At 44.7% G+C, this 19,608-nt stretch overlaps 1 protein-coding gene across 1 annotated transcript; it reads left to right on the forward strand.

Annotated features, from left to right (window-relative positions):
• The first annotated feature begins 140 nt into the window (after window positions 1–140).
• CRNKL1 (crooked neck pre-mRNA splicing factor 1) lies at window positions 141–12,732 on the forward strand. The gene is made up of 14 exons (XM_066546112.1): window positions 141–232; window positions 426–578; window positions 1,120–1,211; window positions 1,312–1,470; window positions 1,785–1,951; window positions 2,790–2,968; window positions 3,584–3,754; window positions 4,994–5,185; window positions 6,333–6,392; window positions 7,183–7,263; window positions 8,567–8,806; window positions 9,967–10,068; window positions 11,266–11,514; window positions 12,480–12,732. Exons 1-14 carry the CDS (start codon window positions 185–187, stop codon window positions 12,645–12,647), a joined length of 2,061 nt encoding a protein of 686 aa, XP_066402209.1. The 5' UTR covers window positions 141–184; the 3' UTR covers window positions 12,648–12,732.
• Window positions 12,733–19,608: the final 6,876 nt, after the last annotated feature.

A 19,608-nucleotide genomic window follows, 5' to 3' on the forward strand; every position in this document is an offset into this window, starting at 1 on the left:
ACAGACGAGCCCACGGACGAGACAGGCCGAACAGGCGGCCCTACGGACGGAACGCACAGTCCCGCCGCCGCAGCCGCCGCCGCCGCCCGGGGACGCGTCGCCGTTACCGCGGCAACGACGCATGGGCGGTGCTGCGTGAGGTCAGGGGCGCCGGGGCGGGGCCTGCGCGCACAGCGGCGGCAAGATGGCGTCCACGGCGGCTGGGAAGCAGCGCATCCCCAAAGTGGCCAAGGTGGGCGGCGGGGACCCCCCCCCGGGACCCCTCGATCCCCCTCAATCCCCACTCGCACCGGGCCTTCGCGTTCCGGCGGGCTCCGGTCCCGTTCGCGGCGGGCACCGCGCGTAGCGAGGCGCCGGAAGAAGTTGATGGTCTCGGTGCTGCGTTGGGAAACGTGAGCCGAGCCCCGCTTGTATTTGCCTTGCAGGTGAAAAACAAAGCACCCGCCGAAGTTCAGATCACAGCGGAGCAGCTTCTGAGAGAGGCAAAGGAGAGGGAACTCGAGCTTCTCCCACCGCCTCCGCAGCAGAAGATCACAGATGTTGAAGAGCTAAATGACTATAAACTCCGGAAGAGGAAGGTACGGTAGAAAAACAAACAAACTGGTTTAATCTCGACACTCACATAAAGCACTACAGTTCTATTGTTTTTAACTTAAACAAGATGTAGTTCCTATTCCTTGTAGACTTTCCAGGTAGACACCAATTCTTTAAAACCCCTCTTTCATGCTACTCTTTAGCAGAGCCTGCACTTTAGAGATGTGTTGCTTGACAAAATCTGGTAGCAAGCTACATCTCCCCCGTGCCTATGTTGAGAACACTGAAAGGGTAATTACTTACACAATTAATAGGTGTTTTCTTCATTACCAGCAGTATCTGGCCAGCCACTATAAAAACATGAACAAAGTAAATAACATTACAGTAATGCTGAGTTATGGATCTTATTTTGAAATAATTGCTTTGCTTGTGCAGATTCATCCATGGTTTTACTTGGCTTTTTGCTTTGAAAATGCCTAAGCAAAGGAAGCATTTTATATATATTATAATACCCCATAAGCCATTTTTTACGTGAATGGGGTCTGCAGAAGGATTTCTGACTTACAGATGTAACTTTCTCCTCAGACTTTTGAAGATAACATCAGAAAGAACAGGACTGTTATCAGTAACTGGATAAAGTACGCACAATGGGAGGAAAGCCTGAAGGAAATCCAGAGGTAACGACGCTGCAGCTGCAGGCATCTCTTACAAACCTTTTTAGACCCACACCAAAGCCTGGGAGGCACATTTTACCTGCCCTGTGCTTGTGTTTTCCAGAGCCCGTTCCATTTACGAGCGTGCCCTGGATGTGGACTACAGAAACGTCACCCTCTGGCTCAAATATGCCGAGATGGAGATGAAGAACCGCCAGGTCAACCACGCCAGGAACATCTGGGACCGGGCCATCACCACCCTGCCCAGGGTGAACCAGTTCTGGTACTGTGGCTGAGCACTGAGATCCCCTTCTAGCCCCAAAAAACCCCCTGGGGTTATGCAGATTATCCTGCTTCTCCACGTCTTTAGGCTAGTCTGGAAAAAAATGGAGGAAGGTTGAAGCTTTTGGAAAGGTTTTGTACTTTATAAGTGTCAGGAACCTTGGGAGAGAAGGATGTTGGTGTGCCTGGGTGCTGCCAGTCACTGCTGTGCTTACAGGCATTTCTGGGGTGAGGGGAGCTCAGGGATGCACTCCAGAAATCCCTGAAGGGAGGTGCTCACCATGTGATTGCAGAAACTCCATCTGCTTTGCCCAGGTACAAGTACACGTACATGGAGGAGATGCTGGGGAACGTCGCTGGCTCACGCCAGGTCTTTGAACGGTGGATGGAGTGGCAGCCAGAGGAGCAAGCCTGGCATTCCTACATCAACTTCGAGCTCAGATACAAGGAGGTGGACAGAGCACGAAGCATTTATGAGAGATATATCCTTTCCAGAGCCTTGTGACTCCTGACTGGGTTTAGATCTCCATTCTTTATTTCCTTTCCAAGTATTCCGTGTCTGGCAACCTTGCTGTACTCCTTTTCCCTGTGGTGTGCTGAGAATGAGCCAGCAGGAGGTGTTAAAAGCATGTTTAGGGAAAGCCTCCAGATGCAGTGCAGTGGCTGTGGGTCCTGCCATAACAGTGTCTGTTCAACTGCACTGCTCATGCACCCAGCTTTTGTAGCCATCCTTTGTTTTGGGTTTCTCCTCAGATTTTCCCTGACCTGTTGCAGACATCTTTTATGAAAAATCCTTTCCTTAGAATTTTTCCTCCTGAAAAGCTGAGAGGCCTCAGGAACAAAATGTAAACATTGATTATTTGTTGCTGTGGAATGCAACAGGTGCATCTGGGATTGGCCCATGTTAGATGTTCCTAATTAATGGCAAATCACAGCCCAGCTGGCTCGGACAGAGAGTCAAACCTTTGTTATTCATTCTTTGCTATTCTATTCTTAGCTAGCCTTCTGATGAAACCTTTTCTTCTATTCTTTTAGTATAGTTTTATTGTAGTACATATCATAAAATAATAAATCAAGCCTTCTGAAACATGGAGTCAGACCCTCATCTCTTCCCTCAACCTGAGATCCTTGTGAACACCGTCACACTGACCCTTATCCCTTTTTAAGTAAGGCACAAAACCTTTTGCATGCTTATACCTATCAGTGTCTTCTTCCCAGCTTCTTCCCACGTGTGTGCCATGCTGGGAGATGTCCCTGGGAAGAGCCCAGCAGGGGATGTGCCACTCAGGCAGAGAGCTGTTTCCTTAACAAGAGCTGTACTTGTCCTGGTTCACCCCGAGGTGAAGAACTGGATCAAGTATGCGCGCTTCGAGGAGAAGCACAGCTACTTTGCCCACGCCAGGAAGGTGTACGAGAGGGCAGTGGAGTTCTTCGGGGAGGAGCACATGGATGAGCACTTGTACGTGGCCTTTGCCAAGTTTGAGGAGAACCAGAAAGAGGTAAGGTCTTCATCTGAGTCGTGCCAGTGTTTCTCCTTGAGTATCAAAGGCATTCAACCTTCACTGCAATACTTGCGGTTCCCAGCACCTTGTGACTGCAGTCTGAGTTAGGGGGACAGTTTTTTGCTCACCTCTGGTTGCCTTTGGTGACATCAGTAAAATGTACTCTAAGGGGGATCTGCCAAGCCCAAGACCAAGAGCATTTGCTCAAACCTGTATCCTCAGACTGGAGAAGTTCTGAGAGGTTTTGGGCCTGCATGATAGAAAACTGGATTGGTCCAGATGTTTTTCACAGTCTCTAAGGTTCCCAGGCTGTTACGAAATTGAAGACATTCTGTGAACCCCAAACCACAACCTCTTAAATTGGTTTAAATATGCTAAACCTGTAAATGAATAAGAGATGATGGGTCCTGGCATTTTCAGGTTTATTTTTTCCCCCTCAAAGTTTACTCAGCAGAGAGATCTGTGTTAGTCCTGTTCTAAAACAATTGCTTACCTTAGGATGACCCACAGTTCTGTATTCTATTAAATATTCCCAAAAGTTTGTTGAAAAACTGTCAGGGAGGACAGAAATTGCTTTGTAAATATTTTTCTAATTATATTTAATATTTTCAGTTTGAAAGAGTGAGAGTCATCTACAAGTATGCCTTGGATAGAATTCCAAAGCAGGATGCCCAGAATCTCTTCAAGAATTACACCATCTTTGAGAAGAAGTTTGGAGACAGGAGAGGAATTGAGGACATTATTGTCAGCAAGAGGAGATTCCAGTATGAGGAGGAGGTGAAGGTATGTGGGACAGGTACCCTCCAGGTTCACTGTACATCCAGCTGGTGCTTAAGGGACACGAGTATTTTGTGATATCAAGGCTGATGAGTTTCAAGTTACCCTTGAAAATCGGTCCAAAAAACACCAAGGGAATGTTCATTTTAGAGCCAAAATTCCATCCCTGGGGAAGAGAATGGTATCTGCATTCACTGTTTTTTTTGTTTCTGCTTTCTAATCTAGATTGTGCAGGTGAGGGTTTTGGATTGAACTCAAGGCTTGGTACCCTTAAGGATAATGCAGTTTAGCTTGTAGTTACTACTTAAGTTAGGGAATATCCATTTCAGGACACCTCATCAGTGCATAAATACCTTTTTGTGAGAAAACACCTGTGCCACACCTGTTAAAAATGGGAACAAACTCCTAGTGCTAAAATGATTTCAGCATTTATTATAATAAAAAGAAAGGCCTAAAGCAAAGGGGCTTGCAGGCAGAGCAGGAGCATTCCCATCAAGGATGCTGTGGCGCCAGCGCTGGGGCTGCTTCAGCAACCATGTCCCGAGCTTCCAGGTGGAGCAGCACTGCTTGCCTGGGTCAGATGGCCCTTTTTATCCTGTTTTCTGTCCCTGTGGATTGGTTTCTTTTTGGATCCTTCATTTGCATGAAGGTTTTAGGCACTTGATTGGCCCATTACAGTTCCGTCCAGGCTGGCTCCTTTTGCTTGGGAAGGGGTGCACTTTACTTAGGTGTAATACAGTATGTTGAGTATCATAATTCTTATAACTACCCTTTTACAATTACCAAACTAACAGTACATGCTTAACAATTATCAACTATTTTACAAGAGTTTCTAACCTATTTTTAACACACCTGCCTGCTGTTCAGTCCACACTCCTCCTCCCTTCTCACACTTTACTTGGATTGCCTTCATTGAGACAATGCTGAGGGCAAAATAAAACAAAATTTAAAGCAAGGTCACTTATAACCCAAAAGCATTTCATCACTCCTCATCCCTTCTCACACTTGGATTGCCTTCATTGAGACAATGCTGAGGGCATCATAAAATTTAAAGCAAAGTCACTTATAACCCAAAAGCTCCACCATCAGCATCCCCAAGACTGACAGTTTTCGTTAATATTCCAGTGATCTGTTTTAAAGGGGAAATTTAAAGGGGAGTTTACTTATCTAAGTAAAGGATGAGGCTCTGTTTGTTGTAGTGACTGCAGTTTGTTTGCTGTTGCCCCTGTCCCCTGTCTCTGGAAGGCAAACCCCCACAACTACGACGCGTGGTTCGATTACCTGCGGCTGGTGGAGAGCGACACGGACGCCGAGACCGTGCGGGAGGTGTACGAGAGAGCCATTGCCAACGTGCCCCCCATCCAGGAGAAACGCCACTGGAAGAGGTACATCTACCTCTGGATTAACTATGCACTCTATGAGGAGCTGGAGGCAAAGGCAAGTAGTGACAATTTGGGGTTTCCCTTTCCTTATAGGAAATAGCTGCTGGTATTTTAATAGGTAAATCAAGAGCTAAGTATTGTCAGTGTTACTAGTTTTGTGTAGCATGGTACAGGATTTACTGTTTAAATACAGAGGATTTTTCCTCTTCCAGTTTTCTCTCCTGCCATAAGGGAGGTGTGAGAAATAGCTACTCGCTTTTCATAGTTTAGGAAGGTTCATTAAACCTTATCAAAAATACAACAGAAGACTGAATAAAGAAGAAAGGTTACAGTGCTGGGAGCTAAAGATTTTCCCTGCCATGTGCTCACCCACACAATGGAAGTTTTTCCTTTTTAAGCCTTTAACCCCTCCCAAAGTTCTGTCCATCAACCCCTTCTTCGCTGTCCAGTGGTGGAGATCTCTTCCTCAAATCCTGATTGGGGGTCAGATGTCACCATAGTGACAAGCCAGCCCTCCCAGATGTTCCAGCTCCAGCTGTCCCTTGATAACCACACGAGGGGGTACAACATAACTATAACCTATAAACTTTTCTTAACCTATAAAATTTTCTTAACCTATATAAATGATATTTGTCCATTAATTGTGAGAGTCAATCATTGCATCACTCATCTATCACAGAGGGGAAAAAACAAACTTGTTTTACCCCAATTCATTCAGAAACACACTGATAACAAAAGCAGGAGTGGGGATTTCTGGTGGCCTTGGCTGAACTGCCCATGGCAGACTGTTACCTGAACTTGTGAACTAGTTTTATAGTTAACAAAAGCTGTTTGTGAGGCAGCCACATTGTTGCTATTGTGACCTTAGAGGCTGTACAAGTATTTATTGGAACATTAGAGCTGCTCTGAGTATGAAACACTGTTCAGTGTCTGTTAAAGGAAAAGACATATTTTTCCTCCCACAACTGGGACACTCCTTGTTTTATTGCCAGCTTCCTAGCACTGAACCTTGTTTTGAAAAGGTGAGTCTTGTTGATTCAGAAGCTACCACCTTTGAATTGTGCAAACTAAGTAGATAAGCATTGCTGATTCTAACCAGCTTGACTGAGATACTGTTCTGCAGTTTTGCAGTCACTGCAAGATTCAAATTCAGCATGATCTCAGCATTAACAAAGTGTTTCACATGCTGCCTGTTCTTACAGGATGCAGAGAGAACCAGACAGGTGTACCAGGCATGCCTTGAGCTCCTGCCCCACAAGAAGGTATGGTTCCTCCGTCAGTCTGGCTTGAGTTTTGGGGTAAAATGCCCTAGATAAGATCCTTTAGTTCTCTTCCCCCCCTTATATTCAGGAATGTAAGCAGCTCCAAAGGGCTGGATTGTGGGTTCATGAAGACTTTGCTTAAAACTTCAATTATCCCTTCCAGTTTCTCAAAACATCCACCTTCCAAAATGGTTTTCCAGTGGGGCCTCCATGGTCATCACCCCTGAGGCACCTGCGTTTGACAAAACAGCTTTCAGGTCTGTCTTCCCCATTACAATCGGTCTTCAAGGCTGATGGATTGGGGCTTTGTGGGGATTTTTTTGCTTGTGAACTCTAAAATATCCCTGTGGCCAAACCTTTACAACTGCATTGACTTGGAATGTCAGAAAATCCATGTTCGTGTTCTTTTTCTAGTTTGTTATTTATTGTGTCATCTGAGTGTCAGATTAATCTCTAGTTATTAAGAGCTGATTGGCTAATAATTGATTTAGCAATAGCTTATGTCTTGCCCTTTGATGATTGGTTTAAAAACTATTTTCTGTGGTTTGAAAGACATCTGTCCTGGCCATTTTTGCTTTCACCCCAGTATATTGTCCTGTCACAGAAGTAGATAATGAACCCTAAATCTTTCAGCAGGAAAACACTGAGATCAAATGAGATTACCTCAACTGAGTTACCTGCAGTAACAGTCATGTCTTGTATAGAAAGAATGCTTATTTTTTTAAGCAACATGTACAGTATTACATACTGACTTTCCAGCCTAAATAGCACTTTGTTCTTTTTCTTCCAGTTTACATTTGCTAAAATGTGGCTGCTATATGCACAGTTTGAAATTCGACAGAAGAACCTCCCCCTTGCCAGAAGGGCTTTGGTAAGCTTTTGTCAGAGCCATAATTGACTTCACTAATAGTAACACAGGAACAGCATTAAAAGATCTTAAATTGTCCTTTTTAAGTTGCTGATTTAATCCACTTAAAATAAAGCATCCAAGAAGTCTGCAGGGGCCAGCATTTACTGTCATGTATGATTTAAAAAGAAATGTAGCTTGTTCTGATGAATTAGCCCCGGGCAGAAACGACAAAATGCTGCTCTGAATGCAGAGCACCCACATCAGCTCAGTGCTCTTACAAGTTCTTAGCTGCTGCTGAAGGCTTGCAGTGATACTTGCTCTAACAATAGGGTTTTAAAAAGCGTTGTAGATGAATGGGAGGTTTGCTTCTAGGAAATTAGGACCTGCCAAACTGTGTGCCAGTCCGAGCTGCTGACAGAAGCAATCACAGGGATTTCAGGCAGGCTCAGGAGCTGCTGAGCAGGTTCACTCTGAATGTCAGCACGAGGGGACAGCAGGGTGTGATGGGGCAGCAAGAAATGGCATCTTTTGAAATGAAAAACTTCCTTTCCTTTCGGTTCAGATATTCTTAGTAAGCTCAGGGATAGCATCAGACATTTTGAGAGAAAGCCAGTGCTGGTAGCAGTTGGGGTGGTTTGACTTTCAAGAGCAATCTGATGGGGTTTCCACCCAAACAGTGATGGAGGGCACATGGAGAAGAACTGAGCACATTCTGAAATACCAGTGACATCTGCAGAGCTGGAGGCCCATAACAGTGACCAAAGTGATAATCCCAAACTGATGGTTTCCTCCATTTTTCATAAATTCCAAGGTACTAAACATGTAGGAACATTGTGCAGGAGAATTGTGGTGAGGGAATTCCTCTCAAATTACCTCACATTGGCTTGAGGGAGCAGAAGCCACATTCTCTATAGAAGTGACTCCAAGGCCAAGTTCACTATAGCCTGTCTCAGGTATAGCCCATTCTTAAGTCTTGTTTTAAGAGTTTCCCAGACTGGGAATCCAGAATTGCCTCTCCCAGCTTGGCTCAGGATAGACAGTTTTCTTCAGAGACTGAGGTGCATCAGAAAGAAAGTACTTTGTAAAGACATTATTCTCCACCTGTCCAGCCATTCTCTGTGCCAGGAGGAACAGTGTGGGGCCACAGTTTGTTTGGTGTCACTTGTTTTATGAGATGCTTGGGAACTGCTTACCTGGCAGGCTGGTACTGTGCAGAAAAGCAAGTTGTAGTTCAAACACTTAAAAAATCAAGTGGGGGTTTTATTTTCCTGCAAGATCACGGAGAGTTTTCATTTTTGGTTGTTTTTTTTTTAATGCACAACAGGGGACATCCATAGGAAAATGCCCAAAAAACAAACTGTTTAAGGGCTACATTGAGCTGGAGTTACAGCTGCGTGAATTTGACCGTTGCCGAAAATTGTATGAAAAATTCCTGGAGTTTGCACCAGAAAACTGCACGTCCTGGATTAAGTTTGCTGAGCTGGAGACCATCCTTGGGGACATTGACCGTGCCAGGGCCATCTATGAGCTGGCTATTGGCCAGCCCAGGCTGGACATGCCCGAGGTGAGCAGGGAAGGATTCAGTTAAGGTATTTATTGCACAGTGTGGCTGATGAACGTGTTGTTAAGAAAATTAATCCACAAACACCAGAGCTTTATGTCCAAAAAAGGAGACAGAGGAGTCCTTTTACTTTATTTGAGTAAAGATGGGGCATTCCCCTGGGATTTCAAATTTTTGGAGGACACAGCCTCCCTTTTTATCCCAATTTCCTGGCCACATTTCTCTTCTCTCTTTCCCCATTGAGAAGTTCAGGCTTCCCGATATGCCTGATCCCAAAGATTTCCCTCTAATGTATAACTCTCCCTTTTAATTTTTAATTCTTATGGAATTTAGGGGTTTTTCTTCCCCATTGTTTCTTTCATCTTTCAATGTCTAATTTCATTTATCAGCAAACCTAAAGTTTATTTATAAAAGCAAATATCTTTTTCCATCCATCAATCAGTGGAATCCTTCCCATTGTTTCTTTCATCTCCCAATGCTAATTTTACCTACCAGCAGACCCACAGCTTGTTTGTAAAGACAAATCCCCTATTCCTCTCAATGTCAATAATCCACCAGATGAAACATGAAGTGAAAGTGAGTGGTTAAAGGGCACCAGGTTTGGTGCTGCTCAGCCCTAATCCCAGCCTGTGCTGCCAAACTATCTGATCCCTAACCTTTTCTTGTGGTATTTTCAGAGTTCCCCATCATTGGGAAGGAATGATTGAATCTGACTCCATGTACTTAGAAGGCTCATTTATTATTATATTCTACTATAAAATGCTATACTAAATTATACTAAAGAATAGAGAAAGGATACTTAGAGAAGGCTAAAAGATAATAATGAATCTTGTGACTCTCTCTCCAGAGTCTGACACAGCCTGGACATCGTTGGTCATTAAGTTAAAACAATTCCCATGAAACCAATGAAATAATGACCAGTTGGTAAACAATGTCCAAACCACATTCCAAAGCAGCAAAACACAGCAGAAGCAATGAGATAATTATTGTTTTCATTTTTTTTCCCTGAGACTTCTCAGCTTCCCAGGAGAAGAAACCCTGGTGAAGGGATTTTTCAGAAAATACGACGGTGACATTTTCTCAGGGAAATTTTACCTTTATCTGTTCTTTTCCCCTGCCAGTGTGCTAAGGAATGGACATGATAAGAGGCTTCTCTGTTGCAGGTGCTTTGGAAATCCTACATTGACTTTGAGATTGAGCAAGAGGAGTATGAGAAGACCAGGAACCTTTACCGGCGGTTGCTGCAGCGCACGCAGCACGTCAAGGTGTGTATGGGCACCCAGGACAGGGAAAGCCTGAGCTGCCTGGGCTCACATCAGCCCAGGTTCAGGCTCTAAAGGGGGGAGGGAAATTCCTGAATTCCATACAACAACAGGCCTATCTCAGGCGAAAGAAGCTTTTCCAAGCAGCCCTCTTCGCTGAGCAGCTTTGGTTGCTAAAACCTTACAAGGAAAACTGTGATTTTCCAGTGTCGCTTGGTGCTGTCATTGACAAAATTCACACAGATTTCTCGTGTCTTGAAACAGCCACAAGAAATTGATCCACATGTGTCACTCTTGTGCTGAGAATGACACAGGAACAGGTGAGAGGCAGTATTGTAGAGAGAGGAAGAGAAGGCTTTATTCAAGAGAACTACATGGTTTTATAGAGTGATATGATAGATTCAGATTCTGTTTGATTGGCAAACTAACAAAAACACCTTCCTCATACACCATCCTTGAGGAGAACAGAAAAACAAAGTAGAAAAACACTACCTGCAGATTGTTCATACTTAACAAGTTACCACATCCTTACAACTCCCTAAAAGTTCTCACAAGCCCCTGTGAGAAACTCTTGCTGTTTCTCTCTCTCTGTCCCATGGTGTCCACACACATGCCTTACATGGATGCTGTGTCCTGTCACAGACATCTTTTATGAAAAATCCTTTCCTTAGGATTTTTCCTCCTGAGAAGCTGAGAGGCCTCAAGAACAAACTGTAACCAACGGTTATCTGCTGCTGTGGAATGCAACAGGTGCATCTGTGATTGGCCCATGTTGGTTGTTTCTCATTAATGGCCAATCACAGTCAGCTGGCTTGGACTTTCTGTCTGAGACACAAACCTTTGTTATCATTCCTTCTTTTTCTATTCTTAGCTGGCCTTCTGATGAAATCCTTTCTTCTATTCTTTTAGTATCGTTTTAATATAATATATATCATAAAATAATAAATCAAGCCTTCTGAAACATGGAGTCAAATCCCTGAATCTTCCCTCATCCTCGGACCCCTGTGAACACCATCACAGAGTCCTGCTGAAGTGGGGCGAATCTTGCGTGAAAAAAATTATTTTCTGGGCACCTGCTGGCATTGATCTTTGCTTTTCTCTTCTATTTTTTACTGCTGCTTTGTTGTGTTTGGCCTGTGCCCTGTGCCTGGTGGCGCAGAGCAGAGGCTGGAGCTGTGCTTGCGTGTGCTGTGCCCGCAGGTGTGGATCAGCCTGGCGCAGTTCGAGCTGTCGGCGGGGCAGGGCGAGCGGCTGCAGCGCTGCCGGCAGGTCTACGAGGAGGCCAACAAGGCCATGCGCAGCTGCGAGGAGAAGGAGGAGAGGGTCATGCTGCTCGAGTCCTGGAGGGGCTTCGAGGAGGAGTTTGGCACTGATGCCACCAGGGAGAGGATAGATAAACTGATGCCTGAGAAAATAAAGAAGAGGAGGAAGCTGCAGGCCGAAGATGGGGTAAGGAAAAATGATGGCAGTAGGGGCTGCGAGCCCTCGGTGGCTTTGTGCCCGTGTGCAAACATGGGCTTTAATTTTTTGTTATTTCTCTGATATCACCCTGACTTTTTAGGATTTTCTATGCCTTCTGATGTTTACATTCTTGTAACAAACTTTCTCACGAACTTTCTGTAAAGAACTTATTGTTTCTGTGAGGAAAATTAATCCACAAACATCAGAGGTTTATGTCCAAAAAGGAGACAGAGGAGTCCTTTCTGGCTTTATTCAAATAAAGGGAGAGGCCATGGGGCATTCCCCTGGGATCTCTCCAATTTCTGGAGGACGCAGCCTCCTTTTTATCCCAATTTCCCAGCCACATTTCCCTTCTCTCTTTCCCCATTGGCTGAGGCACTTGAGAGGTACAGACTTCCTGCAATGCCTGATCCCAAAGATCTCTCTCTAATGTACAACCCTCCCTTTTAATTTTTAATTCTTATGGAATTTAGGGGTTTTTCTTCCCCATTGTTTCTTTCATCTTTCAGTGTCTTACTTCGTTTATCAGCAAACCTAAAGTTTATTTGTAAAATCAAATATCTTTTTCCATCCATCAATCAGTGGAATCCTTCCCATTGTTTCTTTTCTCTCCCAGTGCTGGTTTTATCTACCAGCAAACCCACGGCTTGTTTGTAAAGACAAATCCCCTATTCCTCTCATTTTGCATTGTTTTATAGAAGAGGAGAAATTCGATGGACTGTTGGTTTGTCCAGTGTCATTGGAGAGGTGGCACTTTCACCCTGCAATCCACTGTCACTTTTGGAAATCTATAAATGTTGGAGTCAGAAATTAAACTTCCCTTTTTTCACCTTGAGAACAGGTTTTTTGTGTCCTATAGTGACACTCTAATTTCTCTTTCTTGTTAGAAGCGCCTCCTAATAGCCAGTGTTAACATGCAAATTAAACTCACTTTGTGGTATTTTTCTCTCTAGTCTGATGCTGGATGGGAGGAGTACTATGATTACATTTTCCCAGAAGACACTGCCAATCAGCCCAACCTCAAACTCCTGGCTATGGCAAAGCTCTGGAAGAAACAGCAGCAGGAGAGCGAAGCTGCAGCCATGGATCCTGACAAGGACATTGATGAAAGCCAGACTTAATGCCTTGCATTTCCCCACCCCTTTCTTGGGCCATTGTACAGTATTTTCATCGGTGATAAATAAATGTATTTGGAGAGTTTTAGTATTACTGACTTGAGATGGGTTTTGTGTGGAAGACAAGCACCATCTTGGGGTGGATTCCCTTTAACAGTCCTGCAGGTGCCCATCAGTTAAAGGGCTCTGCAGCTGGCACCAGCGACAGGAGAACTGGGAGAACCAGGCAGTGACTTCACTTTCAGCACAAGGACCTGTCCAAGGCTCCCACAGCCTATCCCAGCACTGTGCCAGGGCAGCAGACCTTGAGTGAGAGAGAGGTCTCCAGCCATCATCCCTGATGAATTCTCCAGTAATTCCGTTAAATTCAGTCTGTGTTTGAGCACTTCCATGTGCTGGCAGACCCCAGCAGAGCTGTGTCACTGCTCTGGGCTGGCCATCACTGTCCTGTCCAGATCTGACCTGTCCAGCTGTGGCCAGAGCAGCTTTTTTCTGCCCCACCTGCACCTCTAATAACATGTGCTTCCCCTCCCCTGCCCTCTCATCTCTGAGTGTTTCTGCTGACCCACACCCCATGACATTGTAAATCCCATTTCTATTTTGCCTCTTTCAATCCCTGCTCTGAGCCCCGTTGCTTTTCACACTTTATTTTGATGTTTCCCTCTGTCCTACTCCCTATCTCTGCTTTTTAATTTCATTTAATTGAATTTGTTACAGAGTTTTCAGCGGTGCTAAGATTGTTTTCTTGTGTATATTTTGGTGAGGGTTTTTTTGGGTGGCTTTTATTTTGTGTGTGTGGGGAGAGGTTTGTTCGTTTCTTTGTTTTTGTGTTGTTTCATTCTCTGAGCGCTGCATTTCCCAGGAATTCCTTCCTTTTTAGAAGGTGGAACCTTGCCTCTTTTTTTTCCAGCTTTGCTGCATACTGTGTCAGTTGCTGGTATTATCTCTCTTGATAAGGCCAATAGTGAGGTTGTCAGCAGGGGCTCAGGTGAGCATCTTGTCTGTGTCAGCACAGAGAGCTTTAGCAGCTCTCCAGAAAGCAGCAGGGCTGCAAGGCACAGGGTCTTGCAGGGGAAGAGCCATTGTTAAAAAAAACAGAGTTAAAAAACCAGACTTTTGGATTTTCAAGCTGGGTTGATTGTCACGGGGTGGTTTTTTGTAAGAACAGGATTTGGATTTTTTTTTGCCTTTTCAAACCCTGAAACTCCTGTGAGGAGTGATCTGGACTGACACCCTGAATGCAGCACTTCCAGGAGTTAAACTATTCCCCCTTTGGAGCACTAGTGACACTTGGGGGTTTAATGGATTTTTCTCCTTCCACAGCCGTGATCCCACCCCATTTCTCTCCCTCTGCCCTCCCATTACAAGCCCATCTTGAAAAGGGCAAACAGGAGGTTTTTGTTCCATAACAAGTAAAACAAAACCTATCTGCTCATGTGACTTCTGGGCAGTGAGTGGTTCCAGGGTTGAAGCATTACCTCAGGAGTGATAATGGACACAGATTCCTGCCCTGTGGACCAGAAACTCTGTGCTAGAGATGTCACAACTCTCCAGGAGCACTTGCCCATGTAACTCATGCCTCTGTTACACCCACCATGAACCTGAAGTGTTCTTTGAACAATTTCAGCATTAATCTTTTCCACACTTCCAAGCCCAACAGTGGGGGCTCAGTTTTCCAGGGATCTACAGCAACAGCTTTCCCTCACATTGCTGAACTGAAGAAGGAAGGAATTCTTCACTGTGAAGGTGGGGAGGCCCTGGCACAGGATGCCCCGAGAAGCTGTGGCTGCCCCTGGATCCCTGGAACTGTCCAAGGCCAGGTTGAAGGGGGCTTGGAGCACCCTGGGATAGTGGAAAGTGTCCTTGCCCATATCAGGGGTGGCACTGGAAGAGTTTTAAGGTCCCTTCCCACCCAAACCATTCTGGGCTTCTCTCAGTGCTTTGTGCCCTGCTGCCTGACTCCCAATATCCTCTGTCCCCTCTGAGTTTGTGCTCTAACAGGTGCTGAGATATTCCTGCCCATTTGATTTTTGTCCATTTGCCTCGCTCCTGCAGAGCTGCTGTTCCCACGTTTAACTTCTGAAACCCCAGTGCCCTCCTGGCCCGTGCCTGCCTGCCTGGATTTATCACCAGGCTGGGTGGAAGAGAAACATTCCTGCTGGAAAGGCTTCTGGCAGGGAGAGGAGAAGGGGAACACCCCACTGGGGAAATGGCACCCCAAGGTTTAACCCCTGCAGCAGCCTGATACCTGAGGGGCTTTGGGAGAATGGCACACTTTTAGAACTGGCAAAAATCAAGATTTTTGCAAAAATCAGGTTTTCATGTGGAAGAGGGAACACAGAGTGTGGATTTGCGTAGTGGAAAGGTGATCAGCTTGCCTGCTACCTGGTCCACAGGGTGGGCAATGGAAAGACATTGGGATTTAGGATGCATTTATTCTGGGACAGCTATTTCAAACCAGATTTGTACATGGAGTTGCTTGTTTAAGAGAGGGCTGACTCCATCACTAAGATTTTATGCTCTGGAACTTCTTGTGTGGCACAACTTTAACTGTCCCTGTCTCCCACCAACTGAGCAACAGCTGCTGCTGTGCTGGGGTCTGGAAATCAGTGACTTCACAGGCTGCAGGCTACCCTTGGGTTTTTAGGGAGCATATTTTTAATGTCCTAACTCTGTTCTGCACGGTATCTTTTGTGAAGCTGCCTTTTCACCTGTTTTTTTTTATGAAAAATATCCTTCTTCGTGAAGGATTTAAAGTGTTTGTGTTCGTTCCACTTCTGTAGATACCATCAGTCAATAAAATGCTGCACTTGAAAGAAGATAAATGCTTGTCTGTGCTTGGAAGTTGTGTTCTATTAGTGGATGGTTTATCTGCTGCTACAAGAGCTCAGGAGGGAGATAAATCCGAGGACCAGGATGGAAAATCCTTCCTCAGTGGGAGCTGAGCCCTGTGCAGGTGGGAGGTCAGGGCTCCTGTCACTCTGTTGGTGGCAATTTGAGGGCAATTTGAGCCGTTTCCTCCTACCTGTGCCACAGGCACAAGGGTGGGCAAATCCCTGGTGGACACAAGGATGTCCAGGGAAAGAGGAGGGGCTCAGCAGTGAGACCCTTGAATAGAAATGGAGGAAAATCTGAGCTGTTTCATGGGAATGGGAGTAAATTGGCTGAACGTGTAACATCTGAAGAGACAAATTGAGGGTAGCATGGGTGGGAGTGGTGCCATTGCTGTTGGGGGAGAATTCCCAAGAAATCATGTTCCAGAGAGGGGAAGATCAGGGATTTCTTTTTGCTCCTGGCTGTGATACAGAAAATGTGACATCTCTATTAATGGTTTTTAGCAGTTTTGCAGTTCCCAGCATTATTCTGTGAAGTGGGTTCAGAGAATGCCTTTTGGGAGTTAGGTGTATCCATTTGGATGACATTGGAAAATACTGATTTTCATGGAGAGAGTAAGGGCCTGGGGCAGCAGCTGTGGGATGGGATCTGGATCCAGAGGCTGTAGCAAATGTCTCTGCTCTCTCCATGAATGTCCATGTAGGGCTCAGCTAAGGTTGGCTCTGCCCAGGATGATTTTTGATTCTTCCCATTTGGGGGAGGCTGGGAGTGGTGGAATCTGTCTGTTTTGTGAGGAATTTGCACCCAGTGAGAGGCAGCCAGTAAGGAAGGGAAGAGGGAGAGTTTTCTGAGGTTTCTCAGGAAAGTGACATGGTGACATCTGAAAAGAATAGAAACCTTTGAGAGCATTATGGATAGCTATGGAATTCAAATTGGGAATGTTCTGTGCATTTTTCATATCCCTGCCAGGAGGAGTATAGCAGATCTAATGTTTAATGCATGGACAGTAATAGAAGGCTGAACTGATCTCCACAAGCCTGTTTGTTCCATTACTGTCCAGAAGGAAATAAATTAGATTCTATTAAGTTCTAAACTCCATTTTATGCTATTTGGACCCAGATGCTGCAGAGGGAGAGGTCAGAAGAAGGAAAGCTGAGTTTTAGAGGGTTGATGTTTGGGTGGCATCAACATAACACGCCCAAGGTGCAGCTTAGTTAAAACCAACACCCAGTGAGTGCTCTCTCCTTTGGGAGTGTGCACAGGAACCTAAGGCTGAGCTCAAAAGCTAAAGGTCCTCAAGAAGAGCCGTTTTATTCATAAGAGGATTTTACATTTGGTTGGACTGATGTGCTTGGTGCCCAGCATGCTCCAAGTCCCAGAACTTGAATTATGGGAACATTTTGGAGACAAATGATTGTGCTGCTCAGTCTTTAGAGAGGCTGGTAGAACAAACCTGGGTTTTCTTGTTGGATGCTGTGACTGAGACTGTTGAGAAGAGTTTTCAGAGGTGTCTGTGGAGTTCTGATCTCAGAACGGGCATCAACTTGCACAAAAAGACCAGAGGAGATTTTGGACATCTTGGGGTATTTAAAGCATCAGCTTCTATGCCAGTCTCTGGACAGACAGAGGATCTTCTCCAAGATAAGGAAATCACCCTTTATACACACTTGTCTGCCCCATTTTAATCTTTCTTTCCCAGTTATGTAAATAGCACCAGACTAATATTCCCTGTGTACCACTGGTAAGCTGATTCGCTCGCTCCACTTTATCAGACACAAAAGCACTGCAGGGCTGGTTTGTAAATTGAGTTGGATTTGGTTTTTTTTTTTTACATCTGTGTTATTCCAAGCTCTTATGTAAATACTTGGAAAGCAATTTCTATATATACTCAGTTTGTTATGCAACTACTCTGTGCAGTGATGCCAAAGGGATTTAATTTTCTTGTCGGTGGTTTTTAGAAGAAGTGATCAAGCATTCTTTCTGTGGAAGGCTCAGGGAATCACAAAGTGAAAACCAATAATAAATGGCAGAAAACAAGGGCAACTACAAAATTAAAAAGAGGGAAAAAAAATAAAATGTTCCTGAGTTACAGAACTATTTAGGGGGGCTTTCACTGAAGGCCTGATTATTGCTCCAGTGTGAGTTGCCTTTGTTCTTTATGGAAATTATTGAATGATTCAATCCTTACATCTGTGTTCCAGCCCTGTGTGTGTGCTATTGATGAAACATCTTAGAGCAGATGTTGCTGGGCTGGCCACTGCTGACCACTGCTGGCCACTGCTCTCCCAAAAACCTCTTGGAAACCTGAAAACTCCTTGACATAAAAATTCATTTTTAACTGAAACCGATTTAATTTTGCCATGAATTAATGTGTTACATGCTGAGAAGAGAACACTGAGGGAAAAAAGAAGGCTGAAGCTCCTGAGGCTGCTGTAGCAAAGCTCCTGGAGTCCCAGAGGGCTTTTCTGCCCATCTTACAGCCATCCCTAGAAAGCCACTGGAGAAACTGAGTCCTGATTCCCAGCAGGCTCCTGTGACAGAGAGCTCCCTCCCTGCATCCCGAGCTCACAGCTGCTGCTGAGGGACATGGCTGGGGGACAGCTGGGCTGCTCCCCATGAGCTTCAGGCTCAGTTCTGGGACCTTACTATGGACAAGGAGATGATGAGGAGATGCTTCCACCAGGAGCCGGGCTTTGGCCGCCAGCTGATTCAGTTTAGCATCCTCTGTTGGGTTTGCACAGCTCTGGGAGCCCAAAGTCCAACACATTGTGATAGATGAGTAATGCAATGATTGAATCTCACAATTAATGGACAAATTTCATGTATATAGGTTAATAAAAGTTTTATAGATTAATAGTTATGTTGTACCCCATCGCGTGGTTATCAAGGGACATCTGGGGTTGGGACATCAGGATTTGAGGAAGAGATCTCCACCCCTGGACAGTAAAGAAGGGGTCGATGGACAGAACTTTGGGAGGGGTTAAAGAGATAAAAGGAAAAACCTCCATTGTGTGGGTGAGCACATGGAGGGGAAAATCTTTTGCACCCAGCACTGTAACCTTTTTTCTTTATTCAGTCTTCTGTTGTATTTTTGATAAGATTTAATAAACCTTCCTAAACTATGAAAAGTGAGTAGCTATTTCTCACAACATCATTTGCTTAATCCTTTGGAAGTCAAAGCAAACACATACTAAGTGGATTTTAGAAATAAAAGTCTGAGTTTTACACATTTCTCTTTTCAAAGTAACCATGCAAGCTGGAGGTTAAACTGCAGCAAAACCTGGGTGTCTTTTGCCCCCAGAAGGTGTGAAAAACACCAATCACTTGTTTTTAAAATTTTAAAAGTTTAAAAAGAATAAAATGGTAATAAAAATAGTAATACAATTAGAGTAATAATAATTTGGACAAATTGAATTAGGACAATATGAGACAATAGAAACAAAGAGTTAGGGATGTCCAGGTACCTTTTTCTGGGCAGCACAATCCCAAAAATGGACACACGTTAACAGAGGATTAACCCTTAAAAGCAGCAGCCTGTTGCATATTCATACACCTCATACATGATGCATAAATTCCATTCAAACATGGGATTCTGTCTGGTCAGTGTCAACTTCTTCCTCTTAATCCTAAACAGGATTCAAGCCTGAGCGAGGCAGGAAGAAGTTCATTTCTTCTGATAATGGAGCAATAAATTCTCTTTCTCTGAAAGATTTAGGTGTCCTGTGGCTGCTATCTCGCCGCGAGTCCTTTCTTTAGAAAAAAGTATCCTACATAGCATAGTTTCTATTTTAACATTTTGTTATAACCTAAAACTATATTTAACACAGTACTTAAGAGAATTAATACAGCATAACTTTCTAACACAACACATATAATACTCATTTTAATATTTGCGAAAGGCCAATCACAAAACACGCATTTTTCACAAAGGGATGGGAAGAAGACAGAACTGCATCTCTTGTGCTCTGGAGTGGTCCTGCTGATTTGGCTCGTGGCTGCTGTGTCCTGCAAGAGCAGCAGAGCTGATGCAGGGCCTCTTGGGCATTAACCAGGGAGATTATCCAGCAGCTGCTCCATCTGCGCGCGCCTCCGCTGGGAATGACGCTGTCGCTCCACGTCACCCACCCAGGCT

This window comes from Molothrus aeneus, chromosome 3 (assembly GCF_037042795.1).
Source record: "Molothrus aeneus isolate 106 chromosome 3, BPBGC_Maene_1.0, whole genome shotgun sequence".
Lineage (NCBI taxonomy): Eukaryota > Metazoa > Chordata > Aves > Passeriformes > Icteridae > Molothrus > Molothrus aeneus.